The sequence below is a fragment of the Solenopsis invicta genome, chromosome 7, assembly GCF_016802725.1.
Source record: "Solenopsis invicta isolate M01_SB chromosome 7, UNIL_Sinv_3.0, whole genome shotgun sequence".
NCBI classification, from domain to species: Eukaryota; Metazoa; Arthropoda; class Insecta; order Hymenoptera; family Formicidae; genus Solenopsis; species Solenopsis invicta.
Window position 1 is genome coordinate 4084986 of NC_052670.1, and position 26442 is coordinate 4111427.

A 26442-nucleotide genomic window follows, 5' to 3' on the forward strand; every position below is an offset into this window, starting at 1 on the left:
TTATTCAACATAGTGTTACATGTTATAAAATCTAAATGTTACTATTATTAACGCGCTTTATGACAGGCCTATTGGCCGTTTCACAGCGAAATAACTACGAGTGATAATCGTAAAACTGCCTCCACGTCATTTGTCGAGGATGGACATAAAAAGGCCGCGACGACGAAGCATAAAATGTCTAACAGGGAAACCGACTTCATGTATCAAAGTATAGAGAATAGCTTTGACAATCTATATCGTAACACAATCATCCCGGATGAGACTTTCGGCCCAGATGAGGAACGGATATTTATCGATGTTGATCCGTACGAACTAGACGAATCTGTATTCGGGCTACAGCACGGCGGTGGCGGCGGCGGCGGCGGCGGCATCAAGTCAAACATAATGAAGAAAGTTGATACCAAGCTTACCACGAAGGCTGATATCGATTATATCGAGGAGTCGTTAAAAAATGTGAAACGACAATGGCAAGAGTCGAGAAACGAGCATCGAGATCAGTGGAGTACCACGCGCAAAAGTCACGTCCAAAGCAGAGTCACGACGGAATCTATCACGTCTTCACAAAACGATGGAATGGACGTGTATTATGTTGAAGACACGAACACAAAAAAGGAAATACTCGAGGAGGCAGGCAGTTTTACCGACGATAGTGATAAGTCCATCAATCATGGCGTTTATGGGAACTTGAGAACTGAAGATCCATCGACCGTCGCCACGACAATGATGTCTAAAAGTCTTGAAGATCGATTAAGGATACCAGAATCGGATCATCGTAGTTTGAGCCACGCGAACAGGACAATCGAGTACAGCGATGCGTTCGAGGAGGAATTGGATAAGCGGAAAATCGTGCCGTATGTGGAAAATCACACGGCGGATTATACAATCGCGCGATTTCCGACTACTAGAGACCTGGAAAATAGAGCGAGGGAAGACTCGACGTTGATAGATGATCGGAGGTCGAGCGCTGTTGGGGAGAATCCTGACGAGAACGTAAGAAACTTATCTCGAAATCGAGAGGATCACACTGGCTCCATAGAAAAGGCCTTCTCAGTTAATCTAAAAGAGGTGTTTAGAGAGGGGCAACGTTCAACCGATGGAGATAAGCCCATGAACGTTATGACCTCCACTGTAACGGGAGAGGACGAAACGACAAAGGATCCCGCTGCAGAATCACTCTCTGTCTTAGGTAAGACTGTATTCGATAATTTACATTGTCTTGATAATGTTTGAGCGGTTCAATAATTAAACAAAGGACTTATAATGCAGCTGCGGATAATGTTCTGGTGTTCGAGTGGGTTACGACCGATTGGTCGAAGTGTTCTCAAACATGCGGAGGAAGTGGATTCCAGGTAAGACCATTATTTCTGTGATTAGCTTGAATTTAGAAAATTTTCAATTTTTTTCAAGTTAATTCGACAAAAAGAATATTTTATAATTATTATCATTGTTAAGCAATTGTCTAAGAAATGTTTGAAGAAACTTTAGAAGACTTGAACGTATGCTTGATGATATATAATTGTATTCATTCATTCACTTCATCTTGATTCATTCATTTACATGATCTATTTGCTGTCATTTAAAATGTTATAAATTTTATCAGTATGAATTTATATGAAAAACAAATTAAAGAGATCGCGACACATTTTAATAAAGATATTTAAAAGACAAAATATTCTCTCTCTTTTTCATTCAATCTCATATCGAAATATATATTCTTAATAAAATATATTTCAAAATAATTATATTGTGAATTATTCGTTGCCATAGATGCGAGGTGCACAGTGTACAGTACGATCAACGAAAATGGATGGCAATTCTACGCGCGTTACGCCGAGGACGGTCATCGGTCAGACACTATGCGAGGACGCTGGATATCCGGTACCACAGAAGGTGAGACCCTGCGGAACGGGCAAGTGTCCTCAGTGGCACGCCACGGAATGGACTCCGTGCGAAACGTCAAGATGCTTCAATTGGAAGACAGCGATGCAGAAGCGGGACATTAGCTGTCGTTTGGTAAACGACGTGGAGGATGGTCGCGAGAATATCACGCTACTGGACACAAGCAAGTGCGACGAGGCCACGAAACCTCTGCAAAGACAGGAATGCTACAACGACGCCTGCAAAGGCGTCTGGAGGGTCGGCGAATGGACGGAGGTATGAATGAGCCGATTAGAAATTTTACGTGGCAATGATAGTATTTACGCTAAAGTAACACATTTTTAATACGCAGTGCACCGCGTCTTGCGAGGAAGATGGTATCAAATATAGGATTTTACAATGCGTCTGGTTTGGCACGAAGAAGCCAGCGGGAAACGCTTGTAGAGATATACCACGACCTCCTGTTATGAAAACATGCAGGGGTCCGCCTTGTCCTCTGTCTACTGGTAAGTTTTTGCGAGAGAAAGATCGTACTTGATTTTAAGTCTTTATATGCAAACTGAAACATCATAATTATTAATATGTTTCATTATTAATTCTCTCATGTAGAATAGAGCCTTATGATTAACAATAATACTTTTATTATAGCATTTGCAGAAGATTGCAAGGACCATTCGCAACTGTGCAGCAGAGTGAAAACAATGAACATATGTAAGGTGCCGCTGTACAAGAAACAGTGCTGCGCATCTTGTCGCTAGATTCAAGATATTGATTGACTCATTGAGTGACTCGTTGTGAGGATTAAACAAAATGAGCGATAATGAAGAGTGCGCGTGAGACAGAGTAAATCGTGTAAATCGTGATTAGTCGAACAATTACTTCGTGACATATATAAACGCACCCGGGATGCCTGTTGTTAGTAAATTACATAACGCACGCGGAAGACGCGTGCTCACTGTGGAATAAAATTGCACAGTATTGTACGATGTCCGATTTATAGATAAAAAAAAAATTATCCAAGAAAGGAGTTGACCAAAATCACTTCGCTGTAATAGTTTCCTCGTCGTATCTTCGCGAGAGCCGGTTTATACCTCCTCGCCTCAAGCGATTCCTCGTGTAATAAAGAAAAACCCGCCAATCTTAACAATTTCTAATTACTTAAACTATAATTTTCTAACGTATGTCACGCGTAGTTTGGCGCGATTCTTGTAAATTGCGCACGCTCATATTGCCTGTAGTTCAAAAGGAAAGAGGAAGGAAAATGTGGAAATTCGGCATTTCGTCCAAAAAAGTTAAGAGCGTTATATTGTTATAGAGTTTGATGAAAGGAAAGTAGAAATTTATTACTACGTCCTGGGAAGAAATCGTTATTGCGACATGCCGTTGAAATCGACACGTTATTAAATGTTGTCAATGTTGGTGCTTTAAGTCGCACGGAAAATGGCTTTAAACAGAATGATATTCAAATTTTAATTTAAAAAAAAAAACGCTAAGTCTGGAAAGTTGAGAAACATACGTTGTCGCAAAGCACATTAGAAAACTTTTTTTCTTAACGCTTATTTTTTTTATATCTATTTCCCGTCACGTGGTAAATACAGCAGTCTTTGTCTATTTTTGAAGCAAAAGAAAGTCATCCTTTTAAGACTGAAATGCTCTTCGATATCACTATTCTTGGGCATTAATGTAAAAAGAGATTTGTTACATTCCAAAGAATCATTTGACATTCCGTTGTAAACAGGATGAAATTATCTTCGTTTTGTATGAACGTATATTTATTGATGTTATCTCTCCCTCTCTCCTTTATGTTTATAGATTCTGATAAGTTATTACAAATGTAAAATATAAAGTTATTTAAGAATATAAGTTATCAATGAATTATTGCGCGCCTATAAGAGTCCTGTCGGGCGATCTTAAGCCAATAGATATCCAATAAGCAATAAAAAAAATACATAAGTATTGTAATATAATATTTTGTTAATAATCTCTGGCGAAAATTCGTGAACATGACCATTTCGTTGTTGGTTGAAGGGCCCGACTTTACTTATGTGCCTCTAATCACTTCTTACACTACCTAGATATTACTAGTAGTTATGAATATATTCATTTTTCGCGTATTCACTCGTAGAACTCATCTACTAGAATTCAGTGTTTTCAGTAAGAGCGAATCCCTCACGCAGATGTTGATTGTACGTGAAATGAGGATTTGGCCCTCTTGATTAATATTAAACATTTAATTATAATCATAGGCGCTGCCGAAATTCATAGGAGACATGCACACCAATGGAAATATTTTTAAAAATCTATTAAGGTGTGTATGTATGTATGTATGTGTGTATATATATATATATATATATATATATATATATATATATAAGAATATCTTTAACTCTCCTACGATTATTGTATAGTCAGTATATACAGACGGCAGATTATTATACAAATGTGTGAATGCATTCACACATTTCACATCTACAACGCGGCGCCTATGTGAATTATATGATTTGATAAGATTGTGAACAGATTTTCGCTATCAACGAATTTGCCTCGACACAGCTAAGCGGTTTGCCAAAAACGAGCTGACGTAAATGAAAAAGTAAGATATAAATTAGAATACTATTAAAGACGAAAGATAAAAAGGTATATTACGAGCTATCATAAATTACTGAGGTGCACGCATATACTTTATATGTTGGTATGAGAAAGACTAAAAAATATACAATGAATATACTGGACGCATCGAAAGCAGAGACTTTCCTTAGGTTCATTCCTTAATTGAGGAAAGATATTCGCAGCTTTCAATACATCCTATATATGATTACAGAGCTAGCAACGCGATAATATGTAACTGCCATTGGCGCGTCATGTATACTGTGTCACACATTTCAGTAAGTATTTAATCGATACTTACTTTGTAATGATATGACCCTGGCATGTTATTGATCAATGCGGTATCAAGAAACAAATTATTTTCCAATTAATTAACATGATAACACAATTCTTGAAAGGAAAACGAGTTCTGACACATACGATTTTTGTATATATCATGATGTAGGTATGTAAAATGGCTCCACACTTAGTACTGTACGTAAGCATTACTGTTCATGATATCTATGTACATATGTAACTGCCTAAATGCGAATAAAACAAGAGAATATATCACTGCACAATATCGCAGTTATTTTTCTTACAATTTTTATTTAGCAGGATTTTAATTACAAACTTCCTAATATACACATGTCGCCATCTAATTAGAAAAACATTTTTGATTACTAAAACTAATATTTTATTTGTTGAGACCATATCATATAATACCAACAAGTATTTAATAGACTCTATTAAAAGTATCACTTGTGCGAATTGAATGATTACAAAAAAACAATATCTTTTCAAGTCTTAATTACATTTTTCAGATATATCTTACACATTATTATTATGCATATAATTGAAAATATGTTATAGAATTATTGCACTCGTAATTGACCATTATCTTAGGCGACGTTTTAAAAAGACAACGTGCATAAGCAACTATAAATTCACACGTAATATAATGCTATCAAATCAAGGTAACTGCAAAATTATAGCTTTCCAAAAACAAGTAGAATTACCGTTTTTGAATTGATTTGACAGATCACAAAATCCTTTTGTAGAATAAAAATACGCACCAAGAAAAACTTGGACAAGATAGATTTTACGAGAAAATCGAAAGAAAAAAAGAAAAAGCCTAGCTAAGAGTGACCATGCCACAATTTGGATTTTAACTGATACGATTTTTCGTGATGCCATCATTGCCATCTCTACAACGTGGACATACACTACGATGCCAATATATAGGTTAGACTTCGGAAAGCACGTCACCCGCGACTGTTGGCATACCTGGCGAAAAGAGCGCCAAGTGTGCATACGCACACTTCAAATTTTTTCCTATACTAACGACTTTCGCGCAATTCATTGAGTCGTCTTGTCGCGATTTATGCGAGCGCAATCAGAACAAGACGCGAATATACTGAAATGTGAAGGCAAATAAACAGTAGATACGAATGAATTGACTCACCGTTCGCCGCTGATCACTCCATCCACCGTCCAGCTCCGTCTCGGTCGCAGCTCTCGAACGTTCGAGATCCAAGATCCTCCTCACGACGATTCGCCTTTACACTTGTCATGAACACGCGACTCTTCGTTTTCGGCACTCTCGAAACACTCCCGGTACTCGCGCGAGTCGAAAACTCGGGATACAAGGCAATGGAGAAGATGCGAAACACGGTTGAACGCGACACGACTTCGCTCTATCCATCGTATCCGACACAAGTCAACACGACGCAACGGATGCTGGCACGAATGCCCGACATCACTTCGCTTTCGACACTGCACGGCAGTCTCGAAACACTCGCTCGCGTCAACATCTCATACGGGACGACGAGGATGCGAGTTAAAAGGCGCCGCGACGCACCGCGACCTTCCGCCGTCCTGCCTAACTGCCTAACCGACTGACACTGCGTAGCACTGCGTAGCGGCGTGACGCGCGACTCACGTGACTGGCGCCTACGCGCCGCTGCGCTGCTCTACCGCCGCTACGCAGTAGCAGCAGACGGTCAGTTAGACAGGGCGGCGGAAGATCGCGGCGCGTCGTGACGCATTTCAACTCGTATTCTCGTTGTCCCGTACGAGTTTTTGACGCGAGCGAGTGTTTCGAGAGTGTCGAAAGCGAAATGGTGTCGGGCGTTTGTGCCAACATCCGTCGTATACGATGCATGGTGCGAAATCGCGTTCAATCGTGTCTGCAACTTCCCCGTGGCCTCGTATTTCGAGTTTTCTACGAGCGTGAGTACCAGGAGTGTTTCGAGAGTGCCAAAACCGAAGAATCACGCATTCATGTCGAGTGTGAATGAAGACGAATCATCGTGAGAAGGATCTTGGACGAACTCGAACGTTCGAGAACTGCGGTCGAGCCAGAGCTGGACGGATCGAGCGATCAGTGGCGAACGGTAAGTCAACCGCTTATTCGCCCCTATATTTCAGTATTTGCGCTTCGTCTCAATTGCGCTCGCATAAATCGCGACAAGACGACAAAAGAATAGGAAAAATTTGAAGTTTGTGTACGCGCATTCCAGCGCTCCGTTTGCCAGGTGTACCAACAGTCGCGGGTAATATGCATTCCGAGGTCTAACCTGTATATACATTGGCATCGTAGTGTATGTCCATGTTGTAGAGATGGCGTCTCGAAAAATCAGCTAAAATCCAAATCGTAGACATGGGCCACAGCTAGGCTTTTTCCTTTACTTCTTTTATTTCTTTATCTTCGACTTTCTTGTAAAATCTATCCTATTCAAGTTTGGTGCGTACCTTTATCCTGTAAAAAGATTTTGTGATCTGTCAAATCAATTCGAAAATTAATTTGTTTTATAATGCGATCGATATTTAAAATTCTCTTAAGAGGACAAGTAAATAATTAATCTTTTGAAAATATCTAACAATGCAGTTACTTATCAATCTAATGAAAATTATATAATTGATATATTTGATACCTCTGTTTCTTTCAATCCAATCTAATAATGACTTTATCTACTCTATCCAATTATTTGTCACAAAAACAATATAATTATTTCCAAGAATTATTACTTGTAAAAAAAGTCTATATAATAAAACATAAATACATATAATTATGTATTAAATATGCCAATGCATACGTTTTCTTTCTATTGTAATGTCTGTTATAAATGAGCAAAATAGTAAAAAGAATTTGAAAATAATTAGTTAAATAATTTTAATATTGTTTTTTTTTATAAAAAGTAAAGTTTGAAGAAATTAGAACAAATTTCCCATGTATTATAATATAAAATTGTATATATAATTATTGTATAATGTAATCGTAATTTTGAAAATATTTTTATTATTTTTTCTATATGAATACAGATAATATAAAAGAAAGAAAATATATGCTATATATATATTTAAAAAAATATATTTTTTAAATATGTATACCATATATATATATATATATATATATATATAAAACATATAGACTTCTTTTGCCAAGTAAATGAATCAATATTTATATAAAATATTTATACAAAAATGTATAATCAACGTAGTGAATAATCTACGTTATTTACTTAACTCGACAAATTGATTATTTAGGGAACAGTCAATCCCCAGGCTTGCATCACAGCCTCTTGACTCATGGGCCATAATCTTTTCAATAACAACCATCCGGTTTTTTGTGTGCTTAGCAAATACTGATTTTCGGGATCATGCAGATGCGAATAAGCGCCCATTACAAGACTCTGGCATATCCTAGCACATACACTGATTTTGAGAATTTTTTTCTCCATTTCGGTCAATTTCTTGATTTTCTCGTAACCCTCCACGACATATCTACCCATTCCAACGTCGGCTGTTTGTAAAATCATGTAGCAAAGAACTATAGCTAGTTCGAAAATGCGACAAGTCCTGTGAGAGTCACCAAAATCGATCACGGCAGCAATGTCTTTACCATCAGGAGTTACAATAATATTGTGCTCATTCAGATCACCATGTATGACCGTTTGTTCCAATTGATCTGTGACTGGCAATACCTTCTTCTGGAAATTAACGATCACATCATGCACCAACTGCTTATCGAACGAGCTTTTAATTGCATACGTGAATTGCTGCACTTGCGGCACCGAAGTCAACATCCACAGTGATTTGTGATTGTCATAGGCGGGATGATTGAAGCCCATAAGAATCTCATCGATTCTGGCAGTGAAACTGCCAAGTTTGCATAACAACTCATCGGTTATTTTCACACGAGATAGTAGCTCACCAGGACGATAAACTAGTAGTCTCACAGCGTACTTCTCCATAGTATTCTCGCTCTTTAAAGTTTCCAGAGAAAAGTATGCGCCACTCACATTCTTGACCGGTAACGAGCAGCAGATGTTTTGCTGATTAAGAAAAATCATTAGCTCTGTTTGCGCCTCAATTACGTCGGTCTTGCGAGATTCCAAAGAGTTGATCACCTTGAGGACATAACTGGTATTTTCCAAATTGATCGCGTGTGGATTTGTAGTCGTCCCGCCACACACCACGTGGTAATTGCGGTCATCATAAGCGTTCAGTTCACGCACGCTCGTCGCTCTCATCCCATAGAGTCGCTCCAGCAGAGCGATTGCCGTTTCCTCGGTCACGGGCGGACGTATATGCTGGCCTGGGATGAGCAGCGTGTCGTTGTACTCCATGCTGCCGCGTTGCACGGCGCAAAAATAGCCGCGAGTTATTAAGGGGGAAGCCGGGTCGATGAAAAAGAGAAATATATGTCCCCTGCAGAGCGAAGAGAGAGCGCGAGGGGAAGAGCGTTTGGAACGGTGAGTAAAGCCGTCGCTGGAATATCTTCTTTGTTCTCTTGTTGATTAATCGTTAAACTGTACAGATACAAGAGATATACAGTTATAGAATTCTGCATATTAGTGTGAGAGCAATTTATCAATTGATTGGGACGTCAGCAGGATAAGAAGACAAAGTGTAATTAATAAAAGTTATATCAAAGCTGATATTGTTGAAATTACAAAATAACAAAGCCCGCTATATATATTTATTTCTTCACAAGTAATAATTGGATTGTATTATTATTTTATTTTACTTACAATATATATATTAGTGTACACACACACATACACACAGATATATATATATATATATATATATATATATATATATATATATATATATATATATATACACTTTAATAATTTATAATTTTAAGTATTGAGCAAATAAAAAATTCATTAGAAAGAAATAATAAAATATTTCTACATATATATTTTACAAACTAAAATAAAAGAAAGCATTTTTTCATATGTAATTGGTTTAACAATGACAATAATAAAAAATTTTAAGTCGCTTAAACAAGAACCTGCATTATAAGCACATGCGATAGTAAGCGGATATTCGCGGTCACGAATATATATGTAAATATATCGACTCACCCGACTGAAGGACGTGTTTATTCGACCGAAGGAAGCGGCAAACTAAGTTCTCAGACGGGGACGGAGCAGTTTGCCGAGCTAGGCGAGCGATGGTGTGCGCAGCGAGCGTAGACCACGCTCAATCATCGTTGACATTCAGCACAACTGGAGGGTACAAACGCGCAATGATATTTACATCAAGAGTAATTGGGCATACAACACGATACAGCGTATTGCAGTAACTAAATGAGTCATTCAATCTTATCGAGACTGATAAAACGCCAGAGATAGCGTTTGTGGATCCAGTTATTACCTTTTGAGATTTATTAAACCCAGTGAGAGAATTTGATTTAGGAAACATTAATGGAACTGACTGCCGCTCTTTCGCAAAGGGATTGATAAGATACAAGAATACACAGAATACACATTTGTTAGATAATTGTAAATTTTTTCAAATTCATTCTTATTTCTTATAACATAATTTGTATTTATATATTTACAAATAAATTTTTTTTATTTATATATACACACATATATATATATACACATGTATATACAAAAGAGATATAAATCTTTTAAAATGTCACAGAAAGCTTTACTGCTGGACAAAAATTTAAAATAATTTCACTTTTTTTTACGTTTTTTGTTCTAAGGTGAAATGATATGGAACTTTATAAGAACTTTAAATTCTATATCGCATGCACATCTTTTAACAATTTTTGTACAGAATAAAAAAAACTACTTATAAATACCTTTTTTGTAACTTTTTTTTATATTTTCAATGCATCAGAGCTTTTCTTTACCTTTGGAATAAATTCATTCTTGCATTAGTAACTGAAAACAAGTATCAAATGTGCACAAGGTCGACGGTATTCTCTTCATTAATTTTATAATGTGCAAAGCTTCTAGTATATATTTTTGTTTTCTTAACTCGTGTACGAGTGTTTTTGCATTTTCTTCAATGCCGGTTAAAGATTCATTTATAAAAACATGTTCGATTATCTGTTTATATACAGTATGATCTGGATTGAACAATGCTGTTAAATTATTTAGGAAGAGTTTCTCCAGTACTAACGGTGGTAGCACAGTAGCCTAGAAAAATTGAATGAAAGAAAAATTATTGCGTTATATGTTTCAGGAACTATTCACATGCAAAACTAGATAGGCGATGCTGACCTGTTGTTCTTTAATGAGACTTACTGCCTCTTCATGCATCAATACGTCCTGAGAGCATAATCGAATGTAAAGGCTTTGTACAAAATTAATGTGACCTCGTTCGAGTTCCAAAAATTGTTTGAGGATCTGTATTGTAAAAGTATTTAGACAATATTTAATATAATTTAAATTATATAATATTAAATGCAACATTAATCCATAATAAAAAAAGATTATAATGTAATTAAAAATAAAAATAGAAAAAACAATGCAATTTATTACAATACCTCCTCAGACGTTAATAATCCAATGAGTTCTTCATGTTCCTGTAATACCCTTTTTTCAAAGTCAGTCATATTCGTTTTTGCAAGTTCAACTATCACTTTCATCATTTTTAAAACTGGATGATTATCTATCATAATATGATCTGGCATATTAAATTTCGGCCATTGAGATATCATTCTTTTCACTTCTTGATATTGCTCTAAGTTGTTGATTTGATTAAACAGTTTCTGAAATAATTTAAATCGATCTTTCTCCGTCGTATTTTCAGTAATGGTGTGATCGAGAGAAAGAATGGTTTCTTCTTGTGAAATTTCTTCGGACCTAATTTTGTTCTTATCACTATTTACTTCTATGTTATCATCGGAAAAATCACCCCAATCATCTGTCCACTCCACGGCATCAATATTATCTGAGATAGTCATTTTTAGATCCTCATCTGCTTTAGAATTTGATAGGATATCATTAGTATCGACACATTTTGCAGATTCTTGTTCTTCGTTTATAGTTTTTGAAATTTTCACAGAATGTACATGAGTACTACTTTGTCCCAGTTCAAACGGGCTTATATCTTTCATTTGATTTATATTAATAATTTGTGCTCCGCCGAGTAGATAACTTTGCCAATATTGTAATGCTTTAACAATGTCACATTCTTCAGACTTTTGTGCTGCAATTATCATGGTTTTCATTAAGTCCAATGGACTGTTTAAGTATAACTTTTCACAATCAGTGTACAATTTCTTATATAATTCTAATGAATAATAATAAAGCGCGGTTTGCATATACAATTCAAATTGCGGTAAATTTACAAAGATTGTTTGAGCATCCAAGATGCGATCTCTATTTAAACTCAATAGATACGCCATACCAAGTAACCAATCATCTGATATAGTGTGCTTTGCACATTCTAGAAGCACTGAAATTAAAAAAATACTTTTGTAATTTTTATTACGTATTAACGTAATTCATTTACGTATTAACGTAATTCATTTACGATTAAATTTTTGTTAAATATTTTTGATACGATACTTACAATGATTAATATCACTTATTTCTAGCCCATAGCTAGAGGATTCACTCAGTATAGTTATTCTTAAAAGCGCTCGGCAACATTTTAATTTTGTATTTTCTAAGTCTGTCATAGAATATTTATTATATCTTGTTTCGTTAACACTTATCCGACATAGTTCGTGTAAGGACTCATAATAGCATGGAAAACTTTGAAGATTAGCATCTTCCTCGTTTTGTTTCATTTCCGATTCATGTTCCGCATTAGTTTCTAAATCGTTTTTAAAATTAAGGTTTAGTCTAGATTTCCAAAAATTTGTATTACTGATATTTCTTATCAAGTTGAATGTAGATTCCTTCATGATATTAGCTGAACTTTTAACAATTCCGGTTGAAGTTTCCAACATTTTTGGAACAAATTCTTTCACTTCTATTTGTGGCTGTAAATTATATAATAACAGTTTATATTTTTTACTTTATAATTTACATTTTTATTTTATATTTTGTTATATTTTTTATCTTGCATTTTACATAAGAAAAGTATTAACGTTAATTCATTGAAATAAATTTCTTTTACCGTTGTCATAGCATCTGTAAAATCATCTTCGCTCGTATCACTTTCTTCATCCTTCAAACTTTCAAATTCCGCAGAAGGCATCCACAATTCCAAATCCTTATGTAACATTTGTATTCTTAACAAATGTGTATGTTCTAAAGCATTACCTAATATATCATTAGGGCCATTATTTATTGCGAACCATAGACACTTTTGCCTAATTTTTAAATCCTGATAATTATCACAACACCCCAAATTTAAACAAATTTCCCAAGCAGGAAGATAATTATTTTCCGCTAATTGGATACATATCGTGGCACATGTATTGTAATCTTCAGTCTGTGGAATAAAAAAATACAATAATTATACGTATTATTAATCTTTACGTTCTACTTTTCAAAACTCTGAAAAAAATGGGTTACAAAAAATTCACATAGAAAAGATATATGTATAGATATCTTACCTCGAGTGCTTTTTTAGCTATTAATTCCAAAATTTTTCCCTCGCGAAGTCTACTGTTATTTCCTTCAATTCGTAAATAAATTGCTAACGTTAACAATTTTTGTCTATTTTTATAAGCATCCCTTTGGTTATTTAAACAGTACTCGATCAAGGTTAATTTATCTACTGTTAATCTAACTTGAAGTGGTAATATATCGACATTGAATTCATTCAATATTTGGAGCGATTTAATAAGATCATATTCTTCTTTAATTTTCGTGTTATCATCTTCGATGAGATCGAGGCAAGTTCTGCAACAATTATTTATATATGTTTTAGAATAAGTTATTATATACAATTATTATGTTAATAAGTTACTTACTTAGCTAATTCCATATGTGGATCAGTAAGCGTTCTAGAACCGTTAAAATATTCTTTGGATGCTTCTAATATAAGATTAACTGCTTTCTCATAAGATACTTTTAACAAAGATTTCTCATTTCTCTTGGTTTCTATTAAAGTGGTACAATTACGGATAGTACATTTAATTCTCGAAAGTAAACGGGCTGAAACGCATATTTCGAAACAGGTTTCAACAGCAATACATGAAAAAATTAGTCCATGTATATCTAACAGATCGTTTAATAATTGCGCCCATTCTCTTTCATCTGGAGGTATCAAACTGAAATTATAAACATATCATCTCGTATGTCTATTACAAAAAATCGTTCAATTTATAAAAATTATACCTTTTATTTAAACTTCTTGCCATTTGTGTTAAAAGCGATTTAGCGATGTCAGGATCGTTTCTGTTTTTTCGTATAAAGTTTAACGTTGTTTTTACACCATATTTGCTTAAAAGTTTGACGCAGTCAAGTTCTCCTTCAGATTCTTCTAACAAGTTGCATATTGCATTTGTTCTTTTACCATCATAATCTTCTGATATCGAATCTAAAATATCTTTAGCCTTTTCATACATGTCAAGATCGTCACAGGCATATATACAATCTAAAGCTAAAGTAGCAACATCATCTATTAATTCAATTATTTCCATGTCCTGCGTCTGTTTTAAATAGTCAAAAAATTTAACCGGGAATGTCAAATCATCTTTGCTTAGAGAAATTAGATAATCACTTAGTAAGCATTTTTGAAGATCTCCACCCTATAATTTTAAACATTATTATTATGCGTATACGTATATAATTTTAGTGACTTAAAGAAGCTATACATACCAAGTATTGGTGTCTTCGTTTAATAAAAGGTAACAAAAGATTCTTTATGTTTTCAACAAAATTAACTTTATTTGATGTACTCATCAAAAGTTTGATCTTTTCCATATTACTCAATTTCTCTAATTTGTCTAATGGCATATCCTCCAAATGTACTGTATACACAAGATCATCTAAAGTTTCCAATTCTAATAACAAATCTTCTAGGCCATTAATATTATGAGACTTTCCAATTTTAATTAATTGCAAAGCATTATCTACTAAAGAGCTATTTTTTTCAATTTCATAAGCACGTGTCTTATACCATTTTTGTAATAAATCTGAAGTAAGTTGTGTATTTCTGAAAACAAAATAACAATGTGATTAGATAATATAAATACTTTAAAATGCAAATAATAATGTAACAAAGTTCTTACCTATATACTGACAACGAGGGATCCTGTTCATACAGTATTTTTGATGGATCTTCTAAATCAACACTTATTATTTCATTAAACTCATATTTTTCTGACCAATCTTTTTGTCGTAATTCACGTTGATCCAACAAAAATAATTGCCCTTCTGAATCACATTGTGGTAGCAGTTTTTGGTAATCTAATGTATTCAAAGTTTCTGGAAAGAAGCTGATAATTGCTAGCCAATGAGGTAGCAAACTTTCTCCATAATAGGTAAACATAATTTCAACAGCTCGGTAATCACTATTTTTGGCAAATCTATAATTATAAAATATTCATAACAAGATAAAAATACACATTTCATAAATTGGTAACAAAATATGTAAGTATATTAATACCTGATTGCATTTTCAATAGGTGATAACCTTCGAAACTCTTCGTAAAATTCTTTTTTATATTTGAGTGGTGACTCTAATATAATTTCATACGTAAGCAATTTATCTAAATGATTTAGAAACTTCCTCCGATACTTAATTAAATCTTTTTGAGCCTCAGATAAATTTTTTATATCTATTTTTTCAAGCATTTCATTAACTTTCTGCACCTATTAATTTGATTTCTAAATTAAATTAAGTGTACAATTTATTTGTGTATAATTTGATTTAATAATATAATGCAATACTGTGCATTTTTTATTAGATATATTGTCATAGTTGATTTTGCTTACCTGTTTTAAACTTACAGTCATTTGGTCTAGTATTTGCCAATCGTCATCTATATCGGGATTTACAAATTTGTCATTGTCGCAGATATCGATAGCTATTAAAGTTTCTAGGTTTGCGCCTCTTAATCCAAAATTCAATAATTCCCTTGCAGCTTCCAGAGTATCGGGAACGCGTACAACACATTCATTTAAAACCCAAGATCTTTTACTTATTTTACTTAAGTGTTCTGTAATAGCATTCAAAGATAATTCTGACTTTCTCCACTGTGTTTGATACACTAGATCTGTGTCCAAATTATACGTGTTCGCTAAAGCTAACGCTTCCTCATATTCCTAAAATAACCCCATAAAGCCGTTTAGTTGTTTAACATACAAAATTTCTAATTAAATTCAATAAAAATTATTTATACATACCTCAATATCTATTTTCCTGGAATAGAGCTCTTCCGGAGTCGTTCTTTTTAAGTTCAAAATTCTATACGTTCGATGTAATATTTTTGATTTTTTTCTCTTTGGTTGAAATCTTTCAATATCGGTTATTGAATACAGCGTGCTTTGAACCAAATTCGTAGTATAACTTAATATAGTAACAGGTTCCAACTCATCGTCATCCTTTTCGCTTTCAGACGATGCTTCTTCATCATAAAATAAAAACAATACTTTTATTTTTTACACATATGATAATACCTTTATTATTAATGCAGAAAGACTATATATGAAGTACAGCTAATAAATTATATATCATATATAAGACAGTTATACACAAACAAAAAAATTAATGAACTATAAACATGCCATAAACAAACCTGACAAGTGACCATCACTGGATTCTCTACTTCGTTTTTTACTTGTAATAAAGGTTTCGCAATCTAAACATAAGAATCCTTTCTCTAAATCAAGCTCGCATACTTGTGGTTGTCCTGCTAGAAATTCTGGACTAACACCTAATAGATTTTTTAAATTCCATGTGGAACAGACTGAAGTGGAGCCTGAATATCGAGCTATTATGATAGCCTGAAAAAAGAACATTTAAAAGATGTTTAACTTGTAACATCTTTTAAGTAATGCCAATTTTTTATAAAAGTAATAATATTTTTAAATGTTCATTTATAAATGATCAAGATATGTTACCTGATCAGACCACCAACCAATATCTATTGGATGGAATTCTGTAAAGCCTGGTGGAAATTTTTTAAATTTTGTTATTCCCAAAGGATTAGGTATGTTATATTCTGGCTGTTCAGACAACTTCCATTTTTTTTGTAGTATTAAATTTGGCAAACCCCATAATGAAACTGAACCATCCGTATGCAAGCATACCAGAAACTCGCCATTTGGTGAAATTTTTATTGAAAATATAATTGACTCTGATTGAAAACTAAAGATGGGAATTAAATTCCATACAGAAAACCGTGAATTACTGGTAGCGGAATCTTCAAATGTAAATGATAATTTACAGTATGGATAATCATTCAAAAGTCGCCACGAAGTTAATCCAGATTCAGACGCAGTGGACTGAAATAATATGTAAGTATATTATATTACATATGTATGATTACACAATCATGCATGTAGTTATATATATTTACCATTAATTTTTGTGTTATCATATTTCCAGCAACATAAAACAAGCTACGTTTTTCATCATAAGCTACAACGTTGATACCATTTTTGTAAAAATTGCCAAAAGAAAAGTCATAATTGGCACTAAAACCACTTGTAGAAATATAATAAGACCTGAGCAACCCACTGTATGAAATTAAAATAAACTCATAGGCCCATTTCTCACTTGTTAGCCTTGGCTTGAGGAAGAGCATGGACGCTATAGCGTCACCAGCTTCGAGAATATGAGGATTTTGTGAAATTGTCTTTGGATTTATATTAAAGATATTATTTCCTAGTGCGTTGTAAAAGGAGGTATAACCACTACTAGATGCTAATATCAAAATCATTCCATCAGGACTCCAAGCAAGCTTACGCCATTGAGGAAAAGCATCCTTTGGAGCTAGAAAATACGTCAAGACAGAACTTTATATATGAGACACAACAAAGAGGAATGAGTAACATTTATAATGTAATATCAACAGTAAATATTTTTGCGTTATTTACCAGATGCCTTCCCTACTATGGAAGAATATTCATCTTTAGCCTTTCGTATTTCAATGATATTTTCCTGTAAGATAGCAAGTACCCGACCATGATCTCCGACAGCAAACTTCCACGGTAGTGTAAGACTGATTTGCTGCGAGATACTTTCAGGTAGGGAGTACCTGTTGTTAAGGTACCTGAGAGCATTTTTTATAGTGCCAGTAGATGGGAGGATAGCTGCGTCATTCTTGCATTTCTAAAATATAGAAATATGGAACATTTTTTAGATACAGTTATGACAATGTCTCTTAACTCAGCGATTGTTCTAATAGCATGTCCTCAATGTGATATCTTGGACTTACGATCAATTCTGGTTCCTGCTTGCGTACGAAATACTCCAATAGTTCGTATAGTATAGGCTCGTTTGACGTTTCGTCCACGTTGCTCATCTTGTCACGAACACACACATAACCTAACCTAACACACTCTGAGAGACGTGACTGACATAAAAGCTCACTTCTACTGCCTGGACCCAGCTAGCAAACCTAAACGCCTAACGCCTCAATGTATACAAAACGTGCGTATTGAACTACGTAGCTATATCCACGAATATTTCCAATGGATAACACGTATATTCTTCGGTTCTACTGCACAACACAACATGGCACAATAGCGCCTCGAAAGTCGAATAGTTAAATGATTAATCGAATCGATCGATGTCAAATAGGAAGAAAATTTAACTCATATTTTAATTTATTTATATTTTTATCATTATTTAGAAGTAATTATAATCTGAGACATGTTTAAACATAAAATAATAATTTGTATCATAATGCGAAAAATAAACGCAAAGTTAAGCGCGGGACACGTGTAGTGTCGATCTTGGCGCGTGAAGTTGTCCGCGCGCGGGATCGAGACGAAGCCGCCGCTTCTCACCGTCTTTTCACTGATGGAACGCGGCGAATGCTGCACGCATCCTGCCGCGAGCGGCATTGCGACTTGTTTAATAGGTATACGAGATCGTTATTAATCTCTTAATAGTTGTTGTCGATATTGCCAGTAACGCGCTCGGCTCTGGTCACATTAATACGCCTATTCCAATCGAAACTATAAGCACGGCCGCGATGCGTAAAGTTATCCGCGCGGAAAACAAAGCCGGTTCGCCATTTTAACCTGCATTCACGTCTGATTACGGAAGACAGCAGACGCGATGCAGATCGAAACGGGAGCGAGTAGCGTTGCAAACTCGTTAATAGGTAAATCTCGCGATAATTTTAAGTTTGCTACTCGATAATATGTTGCGGAAAATGCTAATTGTAAGTTGACAAGGTAGCGTTGTCGCGGTGGCGCGAACGCAGCGTCGTGTCGCGTTGCGTCACGTCGCGTCGGTCTTGCCGCGTGAAGTTGACCGCGCGGAAACGAAGCCGCTTCGCGCCACCTTCAGTTGCATTCACGTTTCTTTTACAGAACGCAACGGACGCGGGATGGACGGGCCCCGGAACGGAGACGTTATCGCGGCTCGTTTAATAGGTGAGCGAAACCTCGCATTAATAGTCATTGCCAAAAGTTAATCCTCGCGTAACGTAGATTCGATATTCGTATGTTGCGCGGCCGCGGCGTGAACGCAGCGTCAATCTTGACGCGTAAAGTTGACCGTGCGCGAGGGAACGAAGTTCGGCTCGCCATCTTGATTCACATTTACATGTCTGATTGCAGAACGCGGCGGGTGGTGGATGGATTGGAACTGGAGCGAGGGGCGTCGCGATTCGTTTAACAAATATGCGAAATCAATCTCAATCTCAATCGCGTCAATACTATCAGTTTAACCATCGCGTAATACAAATTCTATACTCATATTGGTGATTCGTACAAACGCATATTTCGCGATAATCACTTGGTCAAAGGTATATCGCTCTACCTGTTAACGACGATACATATATTATCGGATTGCAAGTAACACGCGCGGATGTCGAGCTTATAATATTAAAATGCTTCTAACGTATAATATGAAATAACAATCGTCATAAAAGACAACATAAATTTGTTGCTTGAGACGCGGACCAGTGCATGAATATGAAGTTAAGAGCGGGATGAGTAGCGTCACTACGTCACAAATACGGCGTCGCTATGAAGTTGTCCGCGCGGGAAATGAAACCGTTTCGTCTTCTTAATTGCATTTAAGTACTTTTTATTTGCAGAACGCGGCGTATGCAAAAAGGATTAACTCCGAAACGAATGGCGTTGCGATTCATCTAATTAGTAAGCAAAGTTTACATTAACCATGCATTTATTATTAAACAACGCCTAATTATTGGTTAAAAAATAGATTTTATATTCGTTTGCGACATAGCGCGCGATTCTTGTATTTTAATAATATATTTTCATTAAAACTTTATCCTTTTATTACATATATCTATCAACATTATAAATAAAAAACGATACTTGCATGCAAGAATAATTTTTCCTTATATTTATTTTCAAAATTATTTCTATTTGAACATTTTTTTGTATTTGAATACTTTTTTGTGTTACAGATTGTATAGTATCGTATGTACTACAATTCTATTATTGCACATTGTGGGATCTGACAACTCGAAAATAAATTAGACTTAAAGGAGGTATCGGGTTTCGATGGGCAAACTTTGCGGTAAGTATTATTGCTTACATATCTACGTAAAATTAATTGTTTATTTCAATTTTTAAAAAATAATAATTAAAAGAAAAAATATTTTAATATAAATCTTTATAAATTTATTTTTATAAAGTTATTTTTTTTAAGAATGCATAATTATAATATTTTAATTTAAAAGCAATTAAAAAATTCTGCCTGTAAAAATTGTTTTTTGAATCGTTAATTATTTTAAGAGCTACTTTAATAAGAATCTTATATCTATACATATGTTACAGATTCATCATAGTGACGTGTCTGTTAACTCCACAGTTCCGTATTAATTGGTGAGTTATAAAAAAATTTATAAAAGAGGTAACAAAACTATGAATTATCGCAAGCCACTTTACTTTTTAATAATATGAAAGAAACGTTCTCTAACAAAAATGTTTAAAATAAATTGTCTCAAAAAATTGAGTTTAAATAAATAAAATTGTATTGCATCTATTATTTTAATTAATGGAATTATTATTATGTCCAGACATAACAGAATATGTAATATTTATTATGGCCATAAAATTAATTCTGTCAAGACACAACTTTAAATAGATGAATTAAAATTATGTTATGACATAACAATAATTCTATGTATTAAAATTATGTTGTGACATAATAAAAATTTTAAGAATTTAAATTATGGCGGGACATAATAATAATTCCGAATTAATATTATGTAGTGACATAATTTTAATTGAATAAATTAAAATTATTTTAAGACGTAATAATAAATTTGAATTTTTATCGTGTTTTATATATAATAATAATTTAATGAATAAAAATTGTGTTTATCAAAATGACTAGTGACAAATTGAATAATATTGAATTGAAAAAATATAAAGCTTTAGTACACACAGTATAGGTATTTTAAATAAACAGAAATAAAAAGAATTAACGCAAACATACAATTTGTTAAGCTCATTTTAAATAACCATGATATTAAAAATTTGTTTCCCTGTTTCATCCGGAATTCATGTTAGAGAATAGATGAATTGCCCACAAATGATTTATACCATAAAATATATAAATTCTAACCAGAGAGGCTATTCATGTTTCTTATTAGAACATATTAGAATCCAAATAGAAATGTACAATTAGTATTAAATTTTGTAAAGAAATATAATAGACTTGAATAAACATACTAATTGTAAGATATTTATTTGCACTTTAATAAACAAAACAATAAATTGTATTAATTTGATATAGATAATAAATAAAAATCTAATATTTAGATATAACCAAAATCAACAAAATAAAAGGAAAATTCTGCTTTTGGATTTACCAGAAACTCTCAATCATATAAGTTTTGTTAATATAGATCATTTTTTTAGAGTAAGAAAGAATATAAAATTTTTTTGAAAGATTTTATAATTTTAAACAGACATAATTTGCATTAATAAAAAATATTTTTTCTTTATGTAAGCAAATTATGTCTGTTTATAAGTTCTTCCAAATAGATTTTATATTCTCACTTATATATGAAATAATAAATTGTTAATTTGAAAATTTTAATTTTTTTTCTGTATGAATGCGTTTTGATGAAATTAGATTTTTCTGATAATTATAATAGAACTCGATATCTTATAATGAAAATGTTTTATAGACTTTATTTTAACCTGGTAATTTCTATAATACACACACACACACACACACACACACACACACACACACACACACACACACACACACACACACACACACACACACACACACACATATATATATATATATATATACACAATATATACACATATATATCTGATTTGTTCATTTTTAAACAAACATACTGGTTAACATTAAAAAAATATTTAAACAACGCAACAAGACCTTATTTTTCTAATGCATTTATATTTCTATTTAATCTTTTTCGTAGTATGCGTGCAATGCACTACGACCAATCAAAAATAATTTTCGCGTTCGATTGGGCACATGTATTATTAAAGGGTACGATTCGGTATCGGAGATCGTTGCAATGTACACTCTCTCTTTTCGTCACGTTATCGGTTCAATGAGACCATGTCTCAGTGAACTTAGCATCTAACCGGCCGATCAGCTGGATCAACCACGATTTGTGAGCATGTCGCGGGTTGACAAAGCACCCCAGAAAGTGCGTCTCCTTTAAGTGACTTGCTGCCTGCGACTATGGCTTGTAACAAATACAGGTGTCGTATGAATCGTGGTTGAGAAAACTTAGTCGACGTTAGACGTGTGTTAAACGTGGCACAAAAGGGAGAACTCATTCGCAACGAGTTCACTATCGATTCCGTATCCAACGCGTTCGAATTATTAAATCGTTCTTTTGCGAATCGCGTACAAGCAATATTTCTGCGCGTGCCACAAAGTAGATGATCACAGAAATATGAAATAATTTGTTAAAAGTAGAAATTCTTTGATTATTGGGGTATAATTTTTTTTTTTTTTTTTTTTTTTTTTAGGTTTTTGTGTACTGGGAAAAAAATTATTAAATTCTCCAAAATATTTAGTAAAATTTAGCAATTTTCTTCTATTAGCGTGGTAACTGCATTAAACATCATGATTTGTCCAAAAATTAATTTTTGCATTCGATTGGGCACATGTATTATTAAGGGGTACGATTTGATATCGGAGATCGTTGCAATGTACACTCTCTCTTCTCGTCACGTTATCGGTTCAATGAGACCATGTCTCAGTGAACTTAGCGTCTAACCGGCCGATCAGCTGGATCAACCACGATTTGTGAGCATGTCGCGGGTTGACAAAGCACCCCAGAAAGTGCGTCTCCTTTAAGTGACTTGCTGCCTGCGACTATGGCTTGTAACAAATACAGGTGTCGTATGAATCGTGGTTGAGAAAACTTAGTCGACGTTAGACGTGTGTTAAACGTGGCACAAAAGGGAGAACTCATTCGCAACGAGCTCACTATCAATCCCGTATCCAACGCGTTCGAATTATTAAATCGTTCTTTTGCGAATCGCGTACAAGCAATGTCTTTGCACGTGCCATGAAGTAGACGATCGCAGAAATATGAAATAATTTGTTAAAATTAGAAATTCTTTGATTATTAGAAATTCTTTGATAATTTTTTGTTTTTTTTTTTAGTTTTTTGTGTACTGGGAGAAAAATTATTAAATTCTCCAAAATATTTAGTAAAATTTAGCAATTTTCTTTTATCAGCGTGGTAAGTGCATTAAACATCGTGATTTGTCCAAAAATTAATTTTCGCGTTTGATTGGGCACATGTATTATTAAGGGGTACGATTCGGTATTGGAGATTTTTGCAATGTACACTCTCTTCTCGTCACGTTATCGGTTCAATGAGACCATGTCTCAGTGAACTTAGCATCTAACCGGCCGATCAGCTGGATCAACCACGATTTGTGAGCATGTCGCGGGTTGACAAAGCACCCCAGAAAGTGCGTCTCCTTTAAGTGACTTGCTGCCTGCGACTATGGCTTGTAACAAATACAGGTGTCGTATGAATCGTGGTTGAGAAAACTTAGTCGACGTTAGACGTGTGTTAAACGTGGCACAAAAGGGAGAACTCATTCGCAACGAGTTCACTATCGATTCCGTATCCAACGCGTTCGAATTATTAAATCGTTCTTTTGCGAATCGCGTACAAGCAATATTTCTGCGCGTGCCACAAAGTAGATGATCACAGAAATATGAAATAATTTGTTAAAAGTAGAAATTCTTTGATTATTGGGGTATAATTTTTTCTTTTTTTTTTTAGGTTTTTGTGTACTGGGAAAAAAATTATTAAATTCTCCAAAATATTTAGTAAAATTTAGCAATTTTCTTCTATTAGCGTGGTAACTGCATTAAACATCGTGATTTGTCCAAAAATTAATTTTTGCGTTCGATTGGGCACATGTATTATTAAGGGGTACGATTCGGTATCGGAGATCGTTGAAATGTACACTTTCTCTTCTCGTCACGTTATCGATTCAATGAGACCATGTCTCAGTGAACTTAGCGTCTAACCGGCCGATCAGCTGGATCAACCACGATTTGTGAGCATGTCGCGGGTTGACAAAGCACCCCAGAAAGTGCGTCTCCTTTAAGTGACTTGCTGCCTGCGACTATGGCTTGTAACAAATACAGGTGTCGTATGAATCGTGGTTGAGAAAACTTAGTCGACGTTAGACGTGTGTTAAACGTGGCACAAAAGGGAGAACTCATTCGCAACGAGCTCACTATCAATCCCGTATCCAACGCGTTCGAATTATTAAATCGTTCTTTTGCGAATCGCGTACAAGCAATGTTTTTGCACGTGCCATGAAGTAGACGATCGCAGAAATATGAAATAATTTGTTAAAATTAGAAATTCTTTGATTATTAGAAATTCTTTGATATATTTTTTTTTTTTTTTTTTTTTTTAGTTTTTTGTGTACTGGAAGAAAAATTATTAAATTCTCCAAAATATTTAGTAAAATTTAGCAATTTTCTTTTATCAGCGTGGTAAGTGCATTAAACATCGTGATTTGTCCAAAAATTAATTTTTGCGTTCGATTGAGCACATGTATTATTAAGGGGTACGAGTCGGTATCGGAGATTGTTGCAATGTACACTCTCTCTTCTTGTCACGTTATCGGTTCAATGAGACCATGTCTCATTGGACTTAGCGTCTAACCGGTCTATCAGCTGGATCAACCACGATTTGTGAGCATGTCGCGGGTTGACAAAGCACCCCAGAAAGTGCGTCTCCTTTAAGTGACTTGCTGCCTGCGACTATGGCTTGTAACAAATACAGGTGTCGTATGAATCGTGGTTGAGAAAGCTTAGTCGACGTTAGACGTGCGTTAAACGTGACACAAAGGAGGGTACTCATTCGCATCGAGCTTACTATCGATCCTGTATCTAACGCGTCCAAACTGTTAAATCGTTTTTTCGTGAATCGCATAACAAGCAATCTATTTCGTACGTGCCACAAAAAAGTTGCTTTAGATCTAAAGTTTATGGGTAATATCAGAAATTTGCCGAAGATGTACGGTAGAATACTAATCTTGTTATGATTTTACAGCTCAATAGTAAAAAATTAAAATTTAGTAATATAAATACAGATTATTATTACAGCTTGGTAGAGATACAGCAATATTAATAAGAAGAACATGGAAGAGATTTATTGATAATTAGTTTTTATGTAAAATTAAGAAACTTTTATTTTAAGTTGATGCTAAGAATTTTGGAATTACACGCTCAATTATTGAAAGGAATTTTAAATATGTATTGGAAATTGTAGTGCGTGCATAATCGGTTTGTAGAATATATTATCAGTATATAATTTTGGAATTTACTCTATATTTGTATTTATTATTAACTTTATCTAATTTTTAGTTATTTTTATTGTGAATATTAATAGTAATAAAAGTGAGCAAAAATTGCACTATAAAAATTATGATTATTAAATTTGTTTTTTGCGTTTGTTGGCCACTAATTTATTTGATTTAGACACACATGTTAATTTGACATTATAATTTAGTTTTACGTAAAATTTTATTTATTTTATTATGTATTGTGTATCATAATCATTTATCTAATTGTGAATATTTCTTTTTAATTTAAACTTCCAGTGTATCATATCCTTATAGGCTAGAAGTATGAATAGCTGGTCTGGTTTCACTTTTAGATATTATATAGTTCTCGGGAGAGCAGATTCCCGTACTGATTAACATGAAATTCTGAGGAAATAAATAATTGAATGAGTACTTTAAAAATCATATTTAAATTATTAATTATATCATTAAACTTAATTTTTGTAATTTTCTTTCTAGAATACACACATCTCCACAATAAATGTATTTAAAAATTTGAATTTTTTAAATTCAATCCTATTTGATTTGTTTTTAGTCGAATTATCTGGTTGACATACAGCCAGAATAGATTTGAGACAACAAAAGGTAAGACCAATCTGGTTAGAAGAAAAAAAGTAATCTATTAAAGGTAGTCGATATTGATCAAAAATTAGAGAGTCTGCATAAATACATGTATGTAAGTACACGGTTTCTTTCATATTTACATATTTTGAGTGTATACATAATTAGAAACAGAAATGCACCCGCGTAGAAACGTCATAAAAAATTAAATTGTGATTAG

The 26442-nt window shown here is 34.0% G+C and overlaps 3 protein-coding genes and 1 long non-coding RNA gene across 9 annotated transcripts in view; 2 read left to right on the forward strand and 2 right to left on the reverse strand.

Moving 5' to 3' along the window:
- The window catches only part of LOC105199941 (protein madd-4), a 191494-nt gene extending 186452 nt beyond the window's left edge, over window positions 1-5042 (forward strand). For 2 of the 3 annotated variants that reach the window (XM_011167274.3, XM_039451630.1), the window contains 5 exons: window positions 67-1186; window positions 1267-1349; window positions 1768-2154; window positions 2231-2384; window positions 2527-5042. In XM_011167274.3, the coding sequence (XP_011165576.3) occupies window positions 67-1186; window positions 1267-1349; window positions 1768-2154; window positions 2231-2384; window positions 2527-2636 (1854 nt within the window). In that variant the 3' untranslated portion in view covers window positions 2637-5042. The remainder of the gene's footprint in view (window positions 1-66; window positions 1187-1266; window positions 1350-1767; window positions 2155-2230; window positions 2385-2526) is intronic. The other variant, XM_039451631.1, reaches the window with a different exon arrangement.
- An 11-nt stretch (window positions 5043-5053) lies between these two features.
- On the reverse strand, window positions 5054-9144 carry LOC105199942 (hydroxylysine kinase). Its single transcript, XM_039451652.1, has one exon. The coding sequence runs from the start codon at window positions 9093-9095 to the stop codon at window positions 8010-8012; it is 1086 nt and encodes a 361-aa protein (XP_039307586.1). The 5' UTR covers window positions 9096-9144; the 3' UTR covers window positions 5054-8009.
- The window catches only part of LOC105199947, a 299693-nt gene continuing 279657 nt past the window's right edge, over window positions 6407-26442 (forward strand). For 2 of the 3 annotated variants that reach the window (XR_850945.3, XR_005575185.1), the window contains exons 1-5: window positions 18654-18712; window positions 19170-19232; window positions 19901-19961; window positions 20237-20349; window positions 20610-20657. This is a non-coding gene — a long non-coding RNA (uncharacterized LOC105199947). Of the gene's footprint in view, window positions 6861-18653; window positions 18713-19169; window positions 19233-19900; window positions 19962-20236; window positions 20350-20609; window positions 20658-26442 lie in introns of those variants that run through there. The other variant, XR_003268223.2, reaches the window with a different exon arrangement.
- LOC105199943 (neuroblastoma-amplified sequence) lies at window positions 10459-18531 on the reverse strand. Of its 2 annotated transcripts, none has more exons than XM_011167276.3 (18): window positions 18065-18374; window positions 17724-17958; window positions 17204-17619; window positions 16746-17129; window positions 16421-16628; window positions 16029-16249; window positions 15618-15947; window positions 15289-15494; window positions 14912-15208; window positions 14499-14835; window positions 14016-14428; window positions 13649-13948; window positions 13289-13577; window positions 12847-13164; window positions 12295-12709; window positions 11264-12177; window positions 10998-11123; window positions 10459-10913 (listed from the first exon to the last, which is right to left on the reverse strand). In XM_011167276.3, the coding sequence occupies exons 1-18, from the start codon at window positions 18149-18151 to the stop codon at window positions 10638-10640; spliced, it is 5772 nt and encodes a 1923-aa protein (XP_011165578.1). In that variant the 5' UTR covers window positions 18152-18374; the 3' UTR covers window positions 10459-10637. The 2 variants fall into 2 exon arrangements, with proteins under 2 accessions (XP_011165578.1, XP_039307563.1); XM_039451629.1 differs by having other exon boundaries at window positions 10638-10913; window positions 16029-16246; window positions 18065-18531.